The 22,727-nt window shown below is 33.5% G+C and overlaps 2 protein-coding genes and 1 long non-coding RNA gene across 5 annotated transcripts in view; 2 read left to right on the plus strand and 1 right to left on the minus strand.

The window, feature by feature from the left end:
• Nucleotides 1-17,256, plus strand: part of sif (still life) — a 283,631-nt gene extending 266,375 nt beyond the window's left edge. For all 3 annotated transcript variants that reach the window (XM_065345710.1, XM_065345709.1, XM_065345711.1), the window contains exons 19-34: nucleotides 4,925-5,179; nucleotides 9,149-9,319; nucleotides 9,439-9,625; nucleotides 11,671-11,943; nucleotides 12,020-12,198; nucleotides 12,334-12,522; nucleotides 12,610-12,804; nucleotides 12,896-13,004; nucleotides 13,091-13,270; nucleotides 13,363-13,469; nucleotides 13,547-13,723; nucleotides 13,803-13,984; nucleotides 14,099-14,253; nucleotides 14,339-14,512; nucleotides 15,132-15,362; nucleotides 15,436-17,256. In XM_065345710.1, the coding sequence (XP_065201782.1) occupies nucleotides 4,925-5,179; nucleotides 9,149-9,319; nucleotides 9,439-9,625; nucleotides 11,671-11,943; nucleotides 12,020-12,198; nucleotides 12,334-12,522; nucleotides 12,610-12,804; nucleotides 12,896-13,004; nucleotides 13,091-13,270; nucleotides 13,363-13,469; nucleotides 13,547-13,723; nucleotides 13,803-13,984; nucleotides 14,099-14,253; nucleotides 14,339-14,512; nucleotides 15,132-15,362; nucleotides 15,436-15,566 (2,895 nt within the window). In that variant the 3' untranslated portion in view covers nucleotides 15,567-17,256. The remainder of the gene's footprint in view (nucleotides 1-4,924; nucleotides 5,180-9,148; nucleotides 9,320-9,438; nucleotides 9,626-11,670; nucleotides 11,944-12,019; nucleotides 12,199-12,333; nucleotides 12,523-12,609; nucleotides 12,805-12,895; nucleotides 13,005-13,090; nucleotides 13,271-13,362; nucleotides 13,470-13,546; nucleotides 13,724-13,802; nucleotides 13,985-14,098; nucleotides 14,254-14,338; nucleotides 14,513-15,131; nucleotides 15,363-15,435) is intronic.
• LOC135832459 (uncharacterized) overlaps nucleotides 1-22,727 on the minus strand; it is a 224,574-nt gene that overhangs the window by 199,221 nt on the left and 2,626 nt on the right. The window contains exon 2 of the long non-coding RNA XR_010556317.1: nucleotides 1,050-1,171. This is a non-coding gene — a long non-coding RNA (uncharacterized LOC135832459). The remainder of the gene's footprint in view (nucleotides 1-1,049; nucleotides 1,172-22,727) is intronic.
• On the plus strand, nucleotides 18,922-21,374 carry LOC135832457 (glucose dehydrogenase [FAD, quinone]-like). Its single transcript, XM_065345715.1, has 2 exons — nucleotides 18,922-19,239; nucleotides 19,334-21,374. Exons 1-2 carry the CDS (start codon nucleotides 19,213-19,215, stop codon nucleotides 21,158-21,160), a joined length of 1,854 nt encoding a protein of 617 aa, XP_065201787.1. The 5' UTR covers nucleotides 18,922-19,212; the 3' UTR covers nucleotides 21,161-21,374.

Below are 22,727 nucleotides of genomic sequence, written 5' to 3' on the forward strand. Positions count from 1 at the left end.
AAAAAAATTGGTAAAAAAAATACACATTCGAGGTGTTCGCCAAAACATCGGTTTAAAATTGGATAAATTCGTTGAACAGTTACATCGAGAATATTATAGTTTTTTTATAGCCGCTCAAATTAATTTTTACGCTTTCAGGAGAAATTCAAAAATTCTAGATAAATTTAAAACCGCGCTGGAGGCTCCAAAATCGTCCAAAACGGCAAAATTCGATTAGAGAGATTAATGTCAGTCTCAAAAGACTAATTTTTATAATTTGTATACTGAATAACTGAATTTTAAAAAAATAATAATAATAAATCCTTAACAATGGTCAAATTCTTTTCGATTTCGATAGCTGAAATTATGGTTATGGGATTTGAGACCACGCTCTTTCCAATTTTGCAGTTTCGCTCGAATCGGAGGCGAACACCTCGAAAGGTTTCCTTGCGAGGAAAAATAGTAAGAAAATTGAGAAACTTTGTTTTTGATATATTTTGAGCAAGGATTAGAAAATTCAACTGTACTGAGCAATTTGAGTCATCCTCAACAGTTGATGATTGGGGGCACCAAAATGTGTGTGTTCGATGTTCATTTACAATTTCATCATCTCATAAGTGAAATGAAAATTTTCAAATTTTCCAACAACACATAATTTCCCGTCCCTGAATTAAAGTAGGTAGGTAAATAATGCGGAGATTTGGTTAACTCAATTTACACAATAATGAAATTGCCCAAAAAGTTGTATACATTTCTAGCAATGTCATCCTTCGGGTAATTACATTAATTTATTGATATTTTAAAGCTGTATATATCTTAAATCAGGAAACTCCCACTCGATATAAATTATCTGTGGTATAAACAGCCAGGCCAGGACACCACTTGATGCAGCTGTATAATACTAGTAATATACACGTTTCGGCAGTTCAAGACATAAATTAGCATTAAGCTTAATAAATAGCATAATCGAGCAGCCGATTTCGGTGTCAAAATAGCGTAACAATTTGCTAATGTGTCCCCGATGAGATAACTACAATTAAGCCAAGCCGTGTATTGTAATTGTTACATACCATGAACATCGGTGCGGTCGTTCCACAATTAAGTGAGGAATATCCGTCATGTTGAAAGCATTTTCATTAAAATTGACTCGACTTTTTAACACGTGTTTTCCTGATGGTCACTCGACGCAAACCTGTAATAGAAAATTTTCGCGTTTATTGGTTCAAGTTGCTTCGTTATGTGCAATTCATTAAATCTTTCTACGTAATTACATTTATTGGTAAAAGTATTGTACCTACGAGTAGGTTATAAGAGAACTTGTATAAAGTCGATGTAACTAGAACTACTAACTATACGTAGGTATATAGAGACATTAGAGAGGTACACATTCAACATTTTTTTTTCTTTTTCTTTTTCGTCTAGACTTACTTATTAGAAACCAATTTTCACGTTATTGCGTCGTTATAGGGTAATTTCATCCATCGATACGACTATGTTTGTAACGGTGAAAATCTGACGATGAAGTGAAACTTTATTTTCAGAGAGGACAAAAAATTAACCAACTGTGCTCGGCTGAACGGAAGAATTGACTAATTTATAGGCATTTTAGGTCTAACGATAAAAGCATCAATAGGAAAGCATATCAAATGCAAATATTCGTAGTACCGCAATCGTGTTTTAAAGGATTCTTGGCAAAAAAGCCTCAACAGCGCGAGATTTGGTTAGGGTTTTTGAAACGAAAGCATTCGCAGAGTTTAGCGTATTATGGCGGATTCTATTTTGATAATTTATTGGAGAGCAGCCGCGCCTCTTCCGTCAAATGTAGGTGTTGGAAATGGAAAACGATGTCATTTAATTTTCGCTAAATAGGTTGGCTTTTAGAAACGGCGCTCGTGGATGGTGTGAAAATGAAAGAAAAAAATCAAGTACATAGAAAATCTTACGCGGTGCAAGATTTAGCTAAGTCGTTGCTGGTCGAGTTTTTGTAGAATATTGTTGTTGTATGAGTACCATGGTCATTAATCATTTCAGCGGCCGTATTTGTCTGTATAGTGGCTGGTACACGTCGTTATTTGAGTTTTTGAAAGAAAGCTCTCTGGAGGCAATCGATTCATCAATCTAGCCAGATTAGGTTTTCACGTATTGGAGAAAAGAAAAAGAGTTGGCGAATAATTGTGCGCATTTTGTATTGGATTTCAATTGGCGAAATTTATATGTACTTTTTGGCTCGTACGACCTCCATAAATATCGTAAAAACTGAAAAAGATAACGTCGTTTTTAAATTGATTTTTTTTAAATACATCAACTTATTGAAAAATTTTCCTTGTACTATCAGAAAAAAAAACTGCACAATGCTCGGAAATTAATTTCAGTTCGGTTATCACAGCTCGAAATCGCAAAAGCTACCATGAAAACTTGTTAGGCCACCGTGCGGTTGTATACATATACCGTTTCAGCAAGTTATACTAGCGCGAATTGGTAACGTGCCAAACTCGAGTTGGTCATTTTCTGCGTTTTACGGTCTTCCGTCCAGTTGACTTTTATACCATCGGATACTTGAATTTATCGTCGGTTTTTATAAATTATAGTAATTTTTTTTCTTTCTTCCTTCCTTCTTTCCTTCCAATCACTCCGAAAAATTTAATATTTAAATTCGTATGTACTCGTGCGGTAATCCTTGTCGCTATTTTTTCCACTACCTACGGTAATATTTTCACTACCTATCTAATGGGGAAAAAAAAGAAAAAATATTACCGATGGTTTTTTTTTTCATAAAGTAATTTCTTTTTTTTTTTTCAAAATAACATGGAAATGGTTTTACAGATGTATAGATATCGTTCGTGTAGTGTCATTTTTGCCGCATCGAGTAAAAAGGAAAATTTTTTCCAACGAAATGAGAAAATACACTTTGTTATTAGCTTTTCAAAAGATTCGAAAATTTCTACCGGCTTTAAACGTATCACTACTCGAGCGTAATTATGTAAATTCATGTTTTACAAATTGAGTTTCCTTTTACGCACCATCTTCGTAATGTACTTAAATTTCACTTTGATGGAGATTTAAAAGCGCTTCTTACAACGTTACAGACTTTCTGAGGAATATTTTACGCAATGGTTTTTTTCACGATTGAGATTTTTTCCACGGTGAAATAATTAATGAATTTGAAAGAGAAATCGAATTCATCGAATAGGTACAAGATATACTTCCGCGTATAATCCAGCATTTTTCTTCTATTTGCATCAATATCTGCCAATGTTGGTAAGCAAAATAGAAAATAAAAGTGGAAAAGTTGATATTTATAGAAATATTTTTTGACTTTGAAACTTAAAATTAGCAATGATTTCAAAGGTTTTGGAAAAGAAATTTCCATAATTTTTCCATTGAAAAAATGATAACATTTTAAAACGGAAAGAGAGTTAAAAATCAAGGAGGAGGTAATTTTACCTAATTAAGAAGTGTGTTCAAAAAGCCAAAAGTCTGCAGGTAATTTTTCTTTTCGTTTTGTTTTCTTGCTTTTTTTGGGAAAACTTTCCCGGAATTTTGTAATGTCGATAGCTTCAAATGGGCAGCGGCCGGAGCTTTCCTCCTACTGGTCTAGAAAATGAAAAAAGTTGACAATTTGGCGATTCTCACTCGCCAGTTGACAAAATGGTCCTATGCACGAATGAACTTTTTACTGGTAATGCCGTATGAATTTCAAAAATTGGATAAAAGAGAAAATTTTGAAAATTTCAACTTGAATTCCAGCTACATTTTTTTTCAATTTTATTACTATCAATCGACATTTTTGAAAAAAATTGCATTAAGTTTATCAACATTTTTTTAGAAGTGTAGATAGGTACCTATCTAAGTACGTTTAAAAAATTTCATTTCGTGGTATTCCGTTACACAGAAATTTTCCGAATTGGTCACTCATTCTTAAGTACCTATATTTATGAACATCCTGTACGCGAAAAAAAGATGTAAAGCGGACGCTAGCATTTAATCTGGAAGTTTACTTTCAAAAATTAAGTACCCGAAAACATATGCAACGAGGAAAAGAGCGAGTAAGAGCCAGAGGGGGAATCAGAGGATAACAAATAAAAGAGTAAACTTTCGATTTCAAAATATGTCGACTTTAAAAGATTCATCGACTCCAAAATGCTGATATTCGCGAAGAAAAACAGTACCAACATATAAATTTTCGTTTTCAAAATGCAATCTCAACGCAAGCACACATAGGGTTTTCACGTCACAAGGTTGCGTTCAATTTTCACATTTTTCATATACTCGACGAGGCATTACATTCCAGCACATTAGTTCTCGTTCAAAAATCACGAAGTGTTGTTAAAATCACATTCTGATGCATGAATTTCGAAAAAATATCGAGCATTGTACGATATTCGTGCCGTTGCATACATTGTATCCGTTGAAAATGACTTCGCAGATACGTATTGGTAAATATTTACACGAGATTAGTAAACATTATGCACATGTTAGGATGATTACTCCACAAGTACGTACTTGCGTATAATGGCGTCGATTAGAACCGAGCCGAACATTTTAGTACATTTAAACGCGTGTATTGTGATCGGCAATGAAGAGAAGAAGGATGGTGGGCGAAAGCCAGAGAGATGGAAAGAAAAAAAAAAAGAGAGAAGATAGAACAGCTTTCAATATTTTTCGCATATGAGGAGAATGTACATACATGTCAAGAGTTCCAGTAACGAAGACGCATATGTAAATATTTAAAACGCGTCAATACAACGATAAGGGAGTAGGTATTTGACGAGCATAATTCCAAAAAGCCTGAGATCTCGCAACGTTTTCGCGAGCAGCTTTTCTTTAGCTCGAAGAAGTTTTAGGGATGATGTTGACGAAATATATGTACCTATATTGTATGTATATTGTATATACTCTTACGCGTAAAACGTATTTACGTAGTCGTTTCATCTCTTTATTACAGAATCTTCTAACTCACGTGTCTAGACCAACAAAACACGCACTTAACAAGCTCGGAGTGTTCACGGTGTCCTCTTTCCATGCTTACATATGCTCCAGATCGCCTTCCCTATTGAATAACTTATTAGCTGGTAGAGGTTCGACGAAACGTAGAGCTCCTATGTTGTCACGTTCAAATAGCGCCTCCAGTAGACGTTCTCTATCCATGTCTTCCAGAGATGAAGAAAGAACAGTTAAAGTTAGTCTTCCAGATAATCAGGTACGGTATTATATTACATAATATTACACATGAAAAGTGGTATTACGCAGCCCATACTAGATAAACCTCAGACTTTTTGCGGCCCATCAGGACTTTTTGCAGCCCAGTACCGGGCTGCAAAAAGTATGTTCTGTTTTCGACCGCTACAGACATTCAAAAACAAGCAACGCAGTGTGTACATACTTAAGGCAAAACACCACTAAAGACCTGCATTATCCGATTTTATCAACTTGGCGTTACATACACGAGCGAATCGAGCTCCTCACCTCTCTGTAAGACAATGAAAACATTTTTTTGGTGGCGGAAAAAGTCTGGGGAATATCTAAAAACATACACTTGAGTGGGGAGCCCTCCTCAAAAATCGAAAATCGAATTACAAGCCTAAATGTAAGTCTTTTTCCAACCTGGTGGAGTATATACCATCTTCTCATGGCCCAGCAGTAAGCTGCTGTGAGAACACGTGGAAAAATTCAAGCGCGCCCCTGCTAGTGCCAACACAAGTCGGTCCGCAAAAAGTCAGTGAATTATCATGGACTGCGTAATGTATGGGGGAAATCTATATATATCCTTATACATACGTATATATGAATACACGTACCTAGTACCTTGTGGTGCCCGGGTCTTTTATGGTAATTGTGGTGCCCGCGTACATAGAGGATCATATATATATGTATGATAAAGGTGTTTTGGAGCAGTTTATTTTTTTTGTGGTTTTTAGTCATAGTGGTGCCCGTTATATAAGCTTGGTATGTGTGGTGCCCGCCTCAAAAAAAATTTTTTCACCTTAGAGTGCATTTCATCAAATTCTACATCGTTTTATATAAAAAGACCTTGTGGTGCCCGATTTGGGCGCCACAAGCCCAAAACCGGGCACCACAATGACTACGTATACTTAAAACGGGCACCACAATGACTAAGTTTAAATCTAAGTATGTACATACGTACATAGATCTCATAATCAGCAATCACCCTTACACGATACGATACCGATGCTACCAACGAATCTACCCACCTACATCAACCTCGCAAAGAGATTACTCAAAAATAACACCATCGTCGTGTGATTTATTACGCATAATACGTAACTAGTAACAATGCAAAGGCTACAGCCGGATTCAAATAGCGTACGAGACTGTCAGCTTAGCTACCGGTGCAACGATAAATTACGAATATAAAAACTATGCATTGTTTAATTTCTCATTATAATAGACATTAAACAGGATAGCGGTATGTACAGATTTTGTCGACCGTTCGTACATGAAAATCAGGTCAAACTGTAACCGGATGTCCACTTAAAGAGTATGCGGAAAATCGTTGCAATAAAAACCATGACGTCATAACACCGGTAATTTATTCATAAACGAGATCATACTACCACCGAACGTTGCCGAAGAAAAATTTAATCTATGGGAAAATTTGTGTATTTTTTATTTACATTTTGCATTTTATCGCCTCGATTCTCTCTACGTTGCGTTGTATTAGCGATATAAATTTATGCGATACCGTGTTGACCTAAATCAATGTACTGTATTGCAGAAACAATAGCAAAAAAATGTCCTTATAGTTACTCGAAAGTTCATCCATATACACGGTGAATTTTTTCAATAAGATTTTTCTTCTTTCACTGTCGAAAGTTTTTCTTTTGTCTCGCGTACGCTTAAAATGATCTAAATAGTTAGGTATAGTAAGTATATTGAAAATTTAACTTCTCACGTCAGTGCAAAAAAACTTGTTTCATTCGATTTGAAATTTTTTTATCTTAGTTACTATGAAAGTACGTAATTACATCAAGTTCTTGTAAGCTTTCGTACGCCACCGTAAAATTTGATTGAATTTAAAGATTATTATGCTTATCAGGTTTTTTTTTTGATCCTGAAAACTGCCATCGAATCGAGATTCTTGGAAAATATTTTCCAAGGCAACTTTGTGAGTTATAATAATCTTAATACGGCCTTAAACATTTAGCAATTCAACCGAAAAATGATTGTACATTACTTACTTTATTAATTTTCAAAATTTTCAAAATTATTAATTTCGAATAAGAAAAAAAAATCAAAATATTACAATCTCTCCGCTATCTAAAAACAGGTCCTTTAAAAACGCGTTAATTGAATAAAACATTCCTCGCACATGTTAAAATAGGCAACTTACACGACACGTATGCTTCACGGTGATGAGATGGGAGGGCGAAGGGTGCTTTGACTGTACCTTGAAAATAACCTCTTGAATACACTTTTTTTTAAAGAAGCTAATATTGTATGTAAAAAATTAACCTCGCAGCTTTTTGTTACATAGGAAATTTGGATTTCATCAATAATAATATTGCTTTTAAAAGAATGTAGGTAATCTCCAATGTTCTTCTAGAGACACGCCACGCCACATTTCAGATTTTTTGAAATTTTTTAGATCTTTCATTGGTAATTCAAAGTGATGAGAAAAAAAAAATTGAAGATTTTCTATTCTTTGGGTGAGAGTGGCTCATTAATAAAAAAATTCAGGGTAAAATTTTGAAACTGAAGGCTTGTACCCTGCTCTCACCAATGACCAGAGTTAGTCGTTTTTGCATTTTTTTCTCCTTAAATTTTGAAAGTGGTTGGGGACTCTAGTGAGGGTTCAATAAGCTTACATGAAAACAATAAAAATTTAAAACGTTTAACACTAGGGACCGTGGTTTTAGTTCTGAAAAAACAAGCTATACCTATTCTTGGAAAACTTCATCAATGATCACAAGTTGCCAATAAATACAGTTTTCTGGAGTTTTTTGGTTCTTTTTATTTTTTCTGAAGCTGAAGAATGGGTTTTATTTGTTACTGACCCAACAACAATGATTTGAGAAATTGAAACAAAAAAAGTTAAAAATTATGCATCAAAAATGTCTATTTTTAAAAATTTTGAAATCGCGAATCCTAAGAGTAAGCGATCAGAAATTTCTGGCATGTTCATTTCAGCCCATTAGGGCACCATTGAGACACTCATTTTCTCAAAATACAAAAATAGGAAAAAAAGACCCATTTCATGCTGACATTTCTTGAAAATCATACTCGAGAGATTCAGCTCATATTCTAAAACATGTTATAGATACTGAAAAAGCAAAACATTATCTTAATGCAAAGATTCATAATTAAGTTTTTCCAATTTTATGTTTTTAAATAGAAAACAGGTAGGTACTTACAAAACGAATTTCGAGATGACAAAAGTTTTCAAAAAATGAAAAAGATCGTAACAAATTGAAAAATTTTTATGAGAGATGCTTATTTTACATTAGTCTTTTCAATTCGGGTTTCTTTCAATAGGAAACAATCGTGAAAAATATTTTGACGACACAAGTTATAAGACCTCAACAATTTTTAATGCCAGCGTTTTTAGCAGAAAGCGCTAGAGCAGAAAGAAATGAAATTCTAACAAAATTTAAAAAATTCACATTTTTAACGATATTGTTTCTATATTACATATCTAGTAATTCATTTTAATTTATGAGAGTGCTGCAGTTTTTACACAGCAAAACATATGAATTCCAAAAACAAAAATTATGACTTTTGTAGGACTTATTCAAGGCTTAAAGCGAATAGCAGAACATTTGTTGAACTTTGGTAATTTTTGTAGTAAAAAGCAGAACCTTTTTATGTCATCCATGACTGTTGCAAATTTTACAATTTTGAGGCAAAGATTAGATCTTGCTCCCCATGATGAGCAAGTGAAAGAGTATTGCTATTCTATCCATACAGTGCAATGGGTTCCATTTGGTTAGAAGCTAGAAAGCTTCTGACTTGTAAAATTTCGAATTAGGCTAATGAACCAAAAGTTTCTGAATGATAAGATAATTCAAAACTGAATTTCGACATTTTAAAACAAAAGGTGATCTGGGTAGGTAGATTCATAGATACTCGGAATCGAATCATACGCATTGGCAACAAATGAGTACAAACCAATAATGTAATTCTACATTTAAATTTTAAACCAAATTTTCAGACAACGCAAATATACTTGAAAGACGCGATGACTGTAGAAGAATACATAGCTAGCGCTTGCTTACGTAAGAATCTAAATCCAATGCAACATTTTGTACGTGTGAAGAAACGAAAAGACATGGAAGATCATAATTATTTCGTACCTCATAGATCAGATTTGATAGAAACATATGTAAGTAGCTAAGTACCTATCCTCAATGAAACGATAGCCTCGCGTGCTAAAATTCATACACCGATCCTCGGTACAACACGTACAATAAATCTAACAAAATAAAAATATCTATCTTTCAGTTAAACACACACGAAATAGTGGAAATATGCGTGAAAGTACTATATCAAGTGGAACTGGTACGTACTAGCGTGGATCACATGTGGGGCTTTTCCGTGGAAGCAGAACTGATTGAAAACACTGACAGGCAAGATGAATTGTGCGTTTGGGTTAGCAGAGTAGAAGACAAGGGAACAGCTGTGCTTAATGGTAAGCGTTTACGAAATAACATTCGTTAAATTTACAGGTCCGGGTTCGGTGTTAGTAAAACCGTTTTGAAAAACTGGCCATTTTCATCGTTTAAATACGCTGCACAAATGTGTACTGAAACTATTTTTCTTTTTTTTTTTTTTTGTTTCCATTTGATAGCCTAGCGAAATTATAAATACGTTATACAATGCGCACTTTTCTCACTCAAATTCCCATTTCTTCTTCTTTTCTTCAAAATATAATTCTGTCGCTAAATTTCCTTCATATTGTCGAATTACAGACAATGTTTTCTCATTTCGTACATTGGTGCAATAAGCATCCTTTATAATACATACAATCTTATTGCTTTTACTACTGCGTGAAAATATACCTTCCACCGTGTTAATGAAATGGAAAATTCAACGTAAGAAATGACAAATGGCTTTTACTATATCATGCTAAGGGGAAAAAACGACGATACTCGAATCGTTTTCAGCGCGATATTTCAAGAAAAATAGTGAAAAATCTATTAGGTACCTACTTATTGCCCGCATGTCGTATAGGAACCTCTTTATAATATTTTCTTGACATCTTTTTCGACATACCATATCTTCGATGGAAAATCACGTTTAATATTTTAGCATCGGCACATTATAAAATACGTACCAATCTAAGTATGAAAGAAATTTTACCCAAAAAAATTACTTTGATGAGATGAGAAATTTGCCGAGAATTTCCTGTGATATCGGTCCACTTTGACTCGAATTCTGCGGTTTTTTACAACTAACGTAAGCGCAAAAATATCGAGAATGTGATCAAAAGCTTGAAACCAACTTATAACAGCACAATAAATGTTATAGAAATTCCAAAAGCAAGCAAACCCATAGTGAAAAATGTACACGTCAAATTCATGCACAAACGCTTACCAAATATTTCAGAAAATATGAACATTAAAAGATCAGAATTACAGTTGTTGAGTGTCAGGTGACTCGCTCAGCAAGGTGAAGTTTTTATACTTCAACAAAAATTATTTTTCTGTAGGTCAAGTATAGATTGAATTCCAAAACAAAATGAAATAATTATTTCTACTCGTATGTAAAAATTACTTAGTTATGAAACTTTAAATTTTAGCAGTAAAAAACCTGTTCATTTTACGAATTTTATTTTACATTAATTAAACGAAATTCAATTTAATTATTTATTCCTTACGTTTGCATTTTCGGCTTTGTACAAGTTAATGTGGGTAGGTACATATGCATCTTAAACTTATAATCACAGTGTTAACAAAGTTCAAGAAATTTCTGCACTGTGTGTAGAAAGCCTTTGCCTCCAGCCATGATTTCAGATATTTTTTAATGTTTTTGTGGAATTGATGTTTTATAGATCTATGGGGTTGCATATTAAAATACAACATACAAGCAATTGAAGGTCTTGGTGGAATAAGGGCGTTAGACAAAAATCGATTGAAGATTTAAACCTATGTGACTTAGGCAATACTTCACTTAGAGCTTCGCGGTTACGTTTTTTTTAAAGCTTGAAGTGTTACCTTTCATTTCCGTTACTCAACTTTGGCACTCGGTTACGTTAACCCTTTCAAAAAAGCGATTTTCTCACATCGTCATTTTTGTCTAACGCCCTTATTCCACCAAGACCCTCAATTTTAGGAAGAAAAAAAATAAAGTAATATATTGATTTCTGGAAGCAAGTTGTCTGGTACTAACATCCAAAAATATATTAGCTAGGTACAAGTTTTCGCCAGCATTCAAATCACAGATCAGAAGAAAAATAGTTATGTACTGCCCACCTTATGGACAAAAATTTATTCCAAGTTGTTTTTCATTAACCTGTGCCAACCCCTTCTATTTTCAAGATAAGCAAACTTATAGTCTGAAGTTTTTTTTCTGGCGATTTACACTCGGTTACATGCAAATTTCCATTTTGTTATTTTACTCCTCGGGCACCTTGCACGTTGCACATATTATGCATAATTCCTCAAGTCTTTTCCAGCTACTAAAAAAAAAGGTTGCAATATTCGAATCAATTTCAATATCAATTTTGTCTTACAGGTATTATCAAAGGAGACGAAATAATGGTGATCAATAGCTCTATCGTGAGTGATTTAGATATGATGTACATAGAATCAGTGCTGCAAGAAGAACTTTGCTTATGTATGATGATGAGATCATCGCGTATAGAGCCTCCTAGTGTAGCAACAACTGCAAGTATATTACGCAATACTGACGACATAGAATCTTTAGTTTGCCCACCTCCTCCAACTGATCCGCCTGTGATATCCGAAGAAATGATTTCCGGTTTGATAGTACCAGCCCCTTGTTACAGTACGTAAATTTCCACTAAGTAGGCAGGGTATTAATTTCAGCACCAAATCATAACAAAAACAATAAATTTTTACAGCTAAAGACCAGCAGACTGAAATGGTAGAGCCTCATCCTAGACATTCTAAGAAGTTACCAATACCACGCGAAAGCGCAAATACAGCTTCATCTCAAACGAGTACAATTACTCACACGCATACAGAGAGTGGAAAACAACCGTCACGAGCTAGTTCATTAGAAATTGAAAATTTAGTCAAGGTATACCTATATTACCTATTTTATGTACTACCTATCTATTGTAGATGAACGAAAAAAAAAGTTGTACCTATACAACTTGCTGATAAAAATCAGAAGGTCCCTATTTTATACTGATTCTTGATACATCGTATTTAGAGCGCCGGAGAAGTGACAGGATTCTGTAGATCACCTGTAGAAACTGAACGGTCCAGTCCTACTGGTAGTGTGCTCAGTAGCCAGTCTCAACTCCACACAGCTACCACTCCTAATAAAGTATTGACCGATGCAGAGAAACTGAGAAAAGTCATCTTAGAGTTAATAGAAACCGAAAGAACATACGTTAAGGTACATTTGAAAAAAAATCAATTTAAGTATTCATTTTTCAAAATCTTCATCGCTCAAACTGTAATAACAATTTTTATTTGATTCTAGCATCTGAATAACTTGTTAGAAAACTACTTGGAACCATTGAAAAAAGAGACATTCCTGACAACCGCCGAAATCAGCGTTTTATTTGGTAATATTTTAGAAATTATCAACTTCCAACATCAATTCTTGGAAAATCTTAATGAAGCTTTGGCTGCCGAAGTACATTTCCACGAATTCGATCATCCTAGTCAATTCAAGGTGATGAATTGGTCCATGATATTATTCAACATTCTACTCGTCTATATGGCGAAATTCTAATCATTTTTATTTATGGTTTGTGTCCCTACAGAATATTTTGTTCTCAATTGGAAGCGCATTTTTATATTATGTAGATCATTTTAAATTATATAGTTCATTCTGTGCTAGTCATTCCAAGGCTCAAAAAATTTTAAATCCCAGTAAGTATTTTAGTTTTTCAACGAATTTATTTATTTATTTATTTTTAAATGAAAAATCTCACCCATTTTTTAAAAAAAAATTACAGACGAGGGTAATTACGCTTTACAAGAGTTCCTTGCTGCTCGCAATCCACGCCAGCAACATTCTTCTACTTTAGAATCATATCTAATTAAGCCAATTCAAAGGATATTGAAGTACCCATTGCTCTTACAGCAATTGAGAAATCTGACTGATCCAAATACTGACGAACATTTACATTTAGTTGGTTAGTTTAAAGAGTTCAATTATCTTTCTTCGTCAATCAACTTAGTAGTAAATATGTAATAGAAATTCAATCGAGAAAATATTTTTGTACAGAGGCTCTTAAGGGTATGGAAAAAGTAGCCGAACACATAAACGAAATGCAAAGGATACACGAAGAATACGGAGCAATATTCGATCACTTGTTCAGACAACACCAAAAAGTACATTAAATATTTATCAAAATAAATTTAACCAATGCGACAAGGAAGCCAGTTCTATATCATACTTTTTTTTTCAGCCTATTGATCTCAGCCCAGGCGATTTATTATATTACGGTGGTGTAGAATGGATTAATATTTCCGATTTCATTGGAAAAATCAAAAAAGGCTTGGAATTACATGCAATGTGTTTCGTATTCAAATCAGCTGTTGTGTTCCTGTGCAAAGAACGTATTAGGCAAAAGAAAAAATTAATGGTAATGTACCACAACCTACATAAATCACAAAACGCATACAAATTGAACGTGCTAAATAATGATTTTTTTTAAATCACAGAGCGTATCGACGAACAAAGGAGGGGATGTGGAAATCATCCGATATCAAGTTCTTATACCAGTGACTGATGTGCAAGTTAGAACCATGGCTAAAGAAGGAGAAGATCATTTCTTGTGGGAATTAGTTCATATGAGATGTCATCCACAAAGACGTTCAGAACGTGTATATTTGCTATCAAATAGGTAATTAGAATTTTTATACCTGCCTACGTAATGAGTATACGCAAAATGCATAATTTCAAAAGAAAAAAACAAAAACAAAAACTATACTGATTTTAAATTGACATTATCTTTCAGCACTAATGATTTTCGAAATGCATTCATCAAAACCATCCGGCAAACAATAAGAGAAAGTGTGCGTAACATGAATATTCCGGCTAATAAAGCACCACAGCTACCAAAAATTCCAATAAATGTTATGACTCCTCGAACACCGATGTCAGCACCTCCTGGTAAAGAATTACGCCAATATTTGCACCATTAACTATGTAATAGAGATTTTCAACTATTTTATAATTGTTTTTTTTTTACTCATAGTGGAAAAATCTGTCGAGAAAATGCTACCTTCTGAAAATCCTCCAACAAAAATGACCGATAGCGCTACTCACACGGTTCAAAATCCACCTGCTAAGCTTAAAAAGATACCACCGAAACCTCCTCAGAGGCGTTCATCTACTGTAACTACTGAACATAATGAAAGCAACGTTGAAAGTATGAACCTCAGAGAAATTATAAAAAATCAATAGTACCTATGAATTGCTAATGACGTTGAAAAATTATTTCCAACATGAGCTTGTTGACTGAAAGTAGCTCGAAATAATTTTACCAACTACCATCTCCTCAAAAGTCATAATAATCACAGAGAATTTCATTTATGATTTGATAATTTTATTATACATACGAGTAGGTATAATAATACATACCTAACAAAACTTTAAGAAAAAAACAGTCTAAATGAATCGCATTGTCTCCTTCTGTTTGACTGAAATGTATCCAGAAGGGGTCAATGTATTCTTTATTTTCGAATATCAAGCCCTCGTAAATACTATGGGAATATATTATTTACTTACATAGCAAAAATAAACCAACTATGCAGAAAAAATATGATTTTTGAGAAAAAAAAACCAGTTGAATTTTATCCAAATCGGATTGAATTTTCCAAGCTAAAATTGGATGATTTTGGGGCCAGATGAAATTACCGTGGTCTTCGTTTTTAAGCCACCTATATTACATATGAAATGATAGGCAATGAACAATGCAGAAAATAAAAGTATTTTTATTGCTCTTCAACATCTTCATACCTTAACACTCTTGATGCTTAAATTCGCAGAATCAACCAAATCAAAACCAGATTACGATCCAGGAACTAAATCCGAAGGAGAAGAAGACAGTCAATGTTCGACAATTCGAGAAAAAAGTAAAACATTAGGCAAAACACCGAATCATCTCACATTGAGCACAGCGTCAACTTTATCAACCGGTAGTACAGGTAGCCAAGCTCGTCTGATTCAGTCTTCTCAGCACCCAGAAAACTACCAGCCTCCAATTGTGAAAGATTTAGGTACACATTTCATTCCTCTCTTGATTAAAGTCAACTTTACACACATCTTAATCCGAATAATTTTCTTCTTCAGGGTCACCAGTTTGGAAACCTCGTGACATGGGTGAAAGTTTAACCCTGCCAAGAAAAAACAAAACACCCAGCACATCGGTGGAAAGTCGAACACTGGTCAGGAAACCGAATTCGAAGAAAGAAAAATTATAAAAAATAGAAAAACTTCTCATTATCTTAAGCGAGTGATATGCGATAACGGAATTTAGTTCATGAATCGAAATTTTATTTAATTGTATCAGCATATCACCGATCGAGATGAATATAAAACGCGAAAAGTTTTATAAAATTGATTACTTGTATCACTTTACTACTATAAGTGTTTTCTGCGTTGCTCAACTTAATCGTTGTAGTTCGGTTTATATTTTTGTCATTTTTTTTATTAATTGAAAAAAAAAAACTGAAAAAAATAACGCTTTTTACTTGTAGATTATTTCTAGTACCTACGTTTTTTTGTTTTTTTCGTTTGTATTTTGCACATTCGACATCAACATATTTAAAAAAAACACTGCGATAACGATCTGCGATTGTAAAATTATTATGTAGAAAAGCATTTCAATAAGGATGGGTTACCGTTGTACCTAAATAATCGCAAATATTTTTCTCTGTATATCGGATATTGTACAAAACCGTAAAATGTATTATATTATGTACCTTCTTTTTGTTTATTTTTAGGTCGTGTTTGCTTTCCCGTTACAACAACTACGAACAAACGTGTTTCATCTTTCTTTTTTTTTTTTTTTTTTGAGCTTACAAATTAAATTTGAGTTAAACTTGCGTGTGGTAAATAAATTGTTAAAAAAATAGCCTAAACGGCTTTAATGTTTTTAATAACCTTACATGTCTTCGCTAAATGTTTGTGTTAATGTAGGTACAAGTAACCAGCAAAAGATTTTATCGAATTACGACTCAATCGTTTGCAAAATAGAACCTATTTATTTGAAAATCGAAATGAAATTTTTATAAAAATTCACAAAATAAATTGAGTCATAATTCGAATCTCGTTGAAAGATTTTAATCGATTGTACATAAATAAATTAAGCAAGTGATAAATAAAATGCTACCATTAAAAAAAATAAAGTACAGTACTTGACAAAAAAATATCCAAACTGAGTTTCAATGGGAACACTCAAAACAGTATGAAATATACATATAATTTCCCATTTCAACGTGGAATATAGTGCTGTGATTTCACAAAGAAATTATACCAACGTATTAAGATTTTTCAATTACCAACGTGGTATAACGTTACATTAAAAACATTTGTGATAAATTGAAAAAAAAATCGTATTAAATACTCTAATTTCAACTATCACGGCATAATAAGCCATTAAAAATACGAATCTCGATCGTATCTTTAGCTTGGATATAACTGGCGTAATTTATGTGACCCGCTCAAAAACCCCTCGAGAATCTACCCTTTGAAAAATTTTCACGTTTCGACACGTTAGTGAACGTAGTAATTACGCTGCACTGTTACCTTAGTTTATTTCCCATTATAAATTTTAACGTATTTAGTTACTACTAATTGTTATTGATCTGTTACTATATTTTAACCGAATAAATATAGGATGGATATCAAATATTATGTTACTTTTAAAATTAAAATCCTTACGGAGATATATTGAGGAAAAAAATTGTATTAAAGAATTTTAGAAAATACTGTCGGTTGTACTCCCCTTATACATGTTTGTACACCAACACTCGTGTATATATGAAGTTATACAACAATCATATGTATTACGAATTATGTAAGCTTTAATAATGTTTTGATTACATTCGTTATTATCATTAAATACTTTATTATGAAAAAGAAAATATACTATGTTTGTTTTGCGTGTTTCATACTCTAATGATATGATATTGCTACAAGAACGTTATTCGTCAACATTGAAAAAAAACAAATTTCTACAAAGTAGGAGGCTACTTATCTTTAAAAAATATCAATTTTCCAGCTTTGTCATGCAGAGAAAATGATTCTTTCATTAAAGAAATTAAAGAAAATGTTTTGAAATACTAATTATTTGTCACCATTCCTAATTTAAGTTGACCCGAAAACTGTCCATTTTCCGAAGTCTTTGGAACATTGTCCATCATCTCATTAAAGGGTATGACGTAGCCGCCTTCAACTACGGTGATAGACAACTTTTTCTGCGTTCATGTCCGCATATTCATTCAATTGACGAACTGCAAGAGAAATAAAATAATACAACGAACAAACTAAAGAGTATTATTTGATATCTAGAGCGATATCAATTTTTTTTTAAATTATTATTCATTACGTCTCTTGTAAAATTAGAGGTAGTTCACATTTGGAAGCAAAATGTGCCTTGATTATGGTAGAAATTTTAAATTTATTAGCTTAACCTTGCGAGTCAATATTCGACAACACGACAGAAACTCGGAATTTCAAAAAACAAATTAAAAAAAAAAAATGTTTTCATTTACCGAATATAATTTTAAAATGTAAAATTTAATCTACACAGCCGTAATTGACGCAGGGAGGAGAGGGGGAAGAAACATATTTTCCAAAAATGGTAATAACAGGTAAAAACACACTGCTTATGTTACAATCATTTCGATTATTTTATTTATTTTCAAAAAAAATTATCTGTACTGGTTGACTGCAGATAAATAGAATCTAATTGAAAAATGTTTGATCAGTGAAAATAAAAAATGATGATGGGGGTTTGATTTTTAAATTCCATTATTACGAATTTGAGATCAAAAAGTTAATCCTTTATAGGCACAGGGATTTTTGAAAAAATAAGGATGTGAGAATCCAATAGCAATGAGACAAGGGAGGGCAGTTGTCAGGTCATTTAAGCGAAGATTTTCTTTATTTGAATAGGTAAACTGTAAGACTGACAAAATTAACAATTCGAAGTACAATTATCGGGAGGGGAGGGAGTTTTTTTTGTGTAAAATTGATACCGTCTACAACAGACTCTACTATCAGAAATTTAAGTACTCGGGCGTTTTTTTGAACATCTCTTTCCTTTCGACATAGAATTATGCCAAATGTTGGATAAGGAAAACTGATGGAACAAGTTCCAAGCAGGAACATTAATCGATAATTTGAGCACAGAAGAGATTGAATCACACAAAACTCCTTTAAAAAACATAGAACTATCCACAACTGTGGTATTTTACCCTAGTCAACTGAGAACCCATTTGAACAGATGAACAATAAACTGACGAAAATCAAATTTCACGCTTTGCAGTCATACAAAAGTTTGAAAACAAGTGTTTAATCTGTGTGTATAATAACTTGGCACAAAAAGTACAGTGCATGTAGTCAAGTGCAATGTCACCTCATTTGCGATTAATTAATCAAAATCATTGAATCGACGTAGATACGGAGTAGAAACCACATTACAACCTACATTAGTGTTTATTTAGTTATTTCTAAATTTAAAAATCCCTCGCATTGTGTAAATACAAATCAAAAAAGGAAATATCGAGCGAATGGTTTTACCAATACCTACCAACGTAGATTACGTAGTGTACGGCAGTTCAACCAGTGTGGATACAATTGTTGGCATTTGGCATTGAACAATAATCAATGGCATGGTCTTATGCAAATACGCCGAATCTACCTCAATTTCTAGCGAATGATTAGTACAATTAATGTTATTTATTACTGTTTAACGGTAATGTCATGTGATTTCAGTAGGACGTTTTACGTAGACTAGGTATTGTAAAATTTGTCTGTCAGTATGCCGGGTCGTTTGGTTTATTTAACATCGCATTAAGAATGGAAATGAATTCGTGACTCGGTTTCCTATACGAGATTGAGATGAGATCAGCTAAAAGCAATTATTTGGTAAGTAGTACAATACGTATTCAAAAATCAATTAATCAATTAAATTTAAATTAAAAATAATTCGCAATCTAACAAGAGTTACGTATTTTTCCAGCTTTTGCACTCACTGTTGTGGTACTTTTGTATTATACACACGTGCAACGCTAATTCACAAACCTACGAATACCCTGCGGATTATTCGTGCCATTTATGTGGAAACAATGATACTCCTTTTCATTTTATTATCGCAGGCGCAGGTAGCGCTGGAGCAACATTAGCTGCGAGATTGAGTGAGGTACCATCTTGGAACATACTGCTGCTGGAACGAGGATCTGATCACGTTGAAAATAAAACCGAAATACCTTACCTTTGGCACACAAATTTGAAAACTGAATTAGACTACAATTATTTGGCTGAACCAGATGAAAAACTTTACAAAGGTTTGAATGGTAAAATTAGCTCAATACCAAGAGGCAAAGCAAGCGGAGGAAGTTCAACCATAAACGCTCAAATATTTCTAAGAGGTACTCGTAAAGATTTTGACGAATGGAAAGACGCAGGTTGTGAAGGCTGGGATTACGAATCAGTGAAACCATATTTTTTAAAAATGGAAGATTATCACAGTAAAAATTTCAATCCCATCTATCATAACAAAGGAGGTCCTATGACATGCTCTAGGTTGGAATCCGCTGATCCGGCAGTATCGGTGTTTGAAAAAGCATTCGTTGAGACAAATCTAAGCTTGATACCAGATTTAAATGCAGAACTCACTGTTGGCTATGGTTTTTCCGACAGTACTACAAGAGATGGTCGACGTTGCAGCACCTTTAAAGCCTACATATCTCCGACAACTTCTAAAAAAAATTTCTTTTTTGCTAGAAACGTGCTTGTACGCAAAGTAGTAATCGATGAGCAAACCAAAACGGCCATAGGTGTTGAGGTCTCCTTAGCAGATGGAAAAACTTGTGTGATTAAAGCCCAACACGAAGTAATACTTTCATTAGGCACAATCGTTTCGCCTCAGATATTAATGTTGTCTGGAATAGGTCCGAAAAATCATTTAGAATCGATGAAAATTCCAGTAATAGCTGATTTACCAGTAGGTCTGAATTACCACGATCATTGCGGTTTCATGGGTCTCATCGCTACTGATAATTTACATCGTTCGCCCGAGGAAATTAAAAAAACGTCCGACCAAATAAACCAGGATATGCTAAAAATGGTTGATCAGAATGTTCCAACTTTAGGAATAACTAATCTGATGGCTTTCATCAATACTAGAAACGACGGAGATCCCAATCACGACCTTCAAATTATTTGGATGCGACTTCCTTATAAATCATTTACGAACACTTACAATGGACGTCACGCATTATACAATTGTTTCGGCTACTCTGATGAAACTTCCAATTTATTCACTGAATGGAACGACAAAGCTGATACCTTGTTTCCTATGTTGATCGTCAGTAAAGGGCATTCCAGAGGTAGTGTTCAATTAAAATCGATCAAACCGGAAGATCCCCCGAAAATCATCCCGAATATTTTGGAAAACGAAGAAGACGTGAATAAATTACTTCGAGGGGTACGATACATGCAGAAAGTATTCAAAACTAAACCCGTCGTCGACGCTGGTATAGAATTGCAATTAATAAATTATCCAGCTTGCCAACAACATCCACTGGATAGCGACGATTATTGGAAATGTGCTTTCTATCATATAGTGACAGGATTCTACCATCCGGTTGGCAGTGTTAAAATGGGCGCAAAATGTGATTCTACAACTGTATTAGATCCTCGACTGAAGGTAAAAAATATACAAAACTTGCGTGTTTGCGATGGAAGCGTAATGCCGCATGTTGTATCAGTTAATACAAATCCAGCCATCATCATGATTGCTGAAAAAACAGCTGACATGATCAAACAAGATCATAATAAACTTTGATGGATTAACACGTACCTATTATGTGCAAATGTGAGAAAAAATTCCAGAGGTTTTATACTTTTTTTTTTTTAATTTTGAACTTGACCTTATTTACCTATAAGATAGTTTTTACAAATGAAATTATCAGCTATAGGTACCTTAGTATCTATGTAAGCAATTTGTAATGTTGTTATTCAACTTATCATCCATAAAAGCGATCCAGCTTCAATTACTATTATTCAGGCTTCCACTTCATTCTTCAATAAAATTTCAATGCACTAATAATTAAATACTAAAAATCTCAACATTTTGAAAAAACTTGTTTTCACATGGGTAGGTATACCTTAGATGTTTTTCTCGCATAAATTCTACAAACATTTAGCCAAGTACCAATAACCAATGAAGAATAAAAGGCAGGTATCACAATTCACATTTAGGAACGTACCGTAAAATCGAGCAACTTGGGACAGTTTTCACTTTGAAATCTTATAGATTTCGATATAATGGACCGAAATTATTCATTCAAGTGTCAAAAGTTAGAAGGCGGTCTGTACTTCAAATATCAAATTTAGAAAAAATTCTACCCCCTCCCCTTAATATATTTTTTTTTGAAAATGTGTTGTCCCAAGTTGTACCCATAGTGATTGTAACTTGGGACAAGCAAAAAAATGACGTTGAATATCAAGTTGTATGCTCTAAGAAACATCAAGGGACACCTTAAATGAAGAAAAAATCGATCACAAACCAATCCCCTCCCCTCCCCATATCAAAACACACGCTGAAAAGTGACCAAATTCCTTTTAAAAAATTGATGGCCTAAAATTGGTCTTTTTTGGAAAAATTTATCAAAAAAATAACAAATTAAACTCACAAAACTTACAAATACCTAGATAAAAATTGAACAAAAAATGAATTTTTGGCAATTTACTCCTCCACGCATCAAAAGGAACAAATAAATTTTACAAATATGTAAAAATTGAACAAAAAAATGAATTTTTGGCAATACACTCCTTGATGCATTATTGCATTAAGAGGAATAAATAAAACTCACAATAGGTAAAAATTTAACAAAAAAAATAATTTTCTGAATTACCTCATCACCACAGAAATAATACACCTTCCTCTTTTCCTTCACAAGAACTAGTTTTTTGATGACTTGGTCATTACTGATGCACCATGTCGTTTGAAACTGATGATTAGTCATCTTCGATTTTTGGACCTTTCCACAGCATGTCGACCTTGATTTGATTTCCTTGATTTGATTTCTTTGGCATCCAATATTTTTTTCCAATATCTGACTAATGAAATTTTTAGTCGTTTCTGTTTTAGTTTCAAAATTATAGATCAACGAAGCAAATAAAAAGTTGCCTTCCTTGACTTCAATTTTATTTGTATTTTCATTTGAAAAAAAAACCATTGCTGGGGCCTGGATTAACAAGTAAAGTAGAGAAAGTAAAGCTTCCTTTATAGTGGAAATAAGCTGGCAATAGACAATTTCTACAGAAAATTGTATAGACTTTTGGACTTAGACTTTTAAAATATGTAATAACATTTTTCTTATACATTCCGATGATTAATTCACTTTGAT

The sequence above is a fragment of the Planococcus citri genome, chromosome 1 (assembly GCF_950023065.1).
Source record: "Planococcus citri chromosome 1, ihPlaCitr1.1, whole genome shotgun sequence".
Taxonomy (NCBI): domain Eukaryota; kingdom Metazoa; phylum Arthropoda; class Insecta; order Hemiptera; family Pseudococcidae; genus Planococcus; species Planococcus citri.

Coding starts and splice junctions, on each gene's coding strand:
- LOC135832457 (XM_065345715.1), top strand. CDS start 19,213: ATGAGATCAGCTAAAAGCAATTATTTG. Junction 19,240..19,333: donor CAGCTAAAAGCAATTATTTG/GTAAGTAGTACA, acceptor GTATTTTTCCAG/CTTTTGCACTCACTGTTGTG.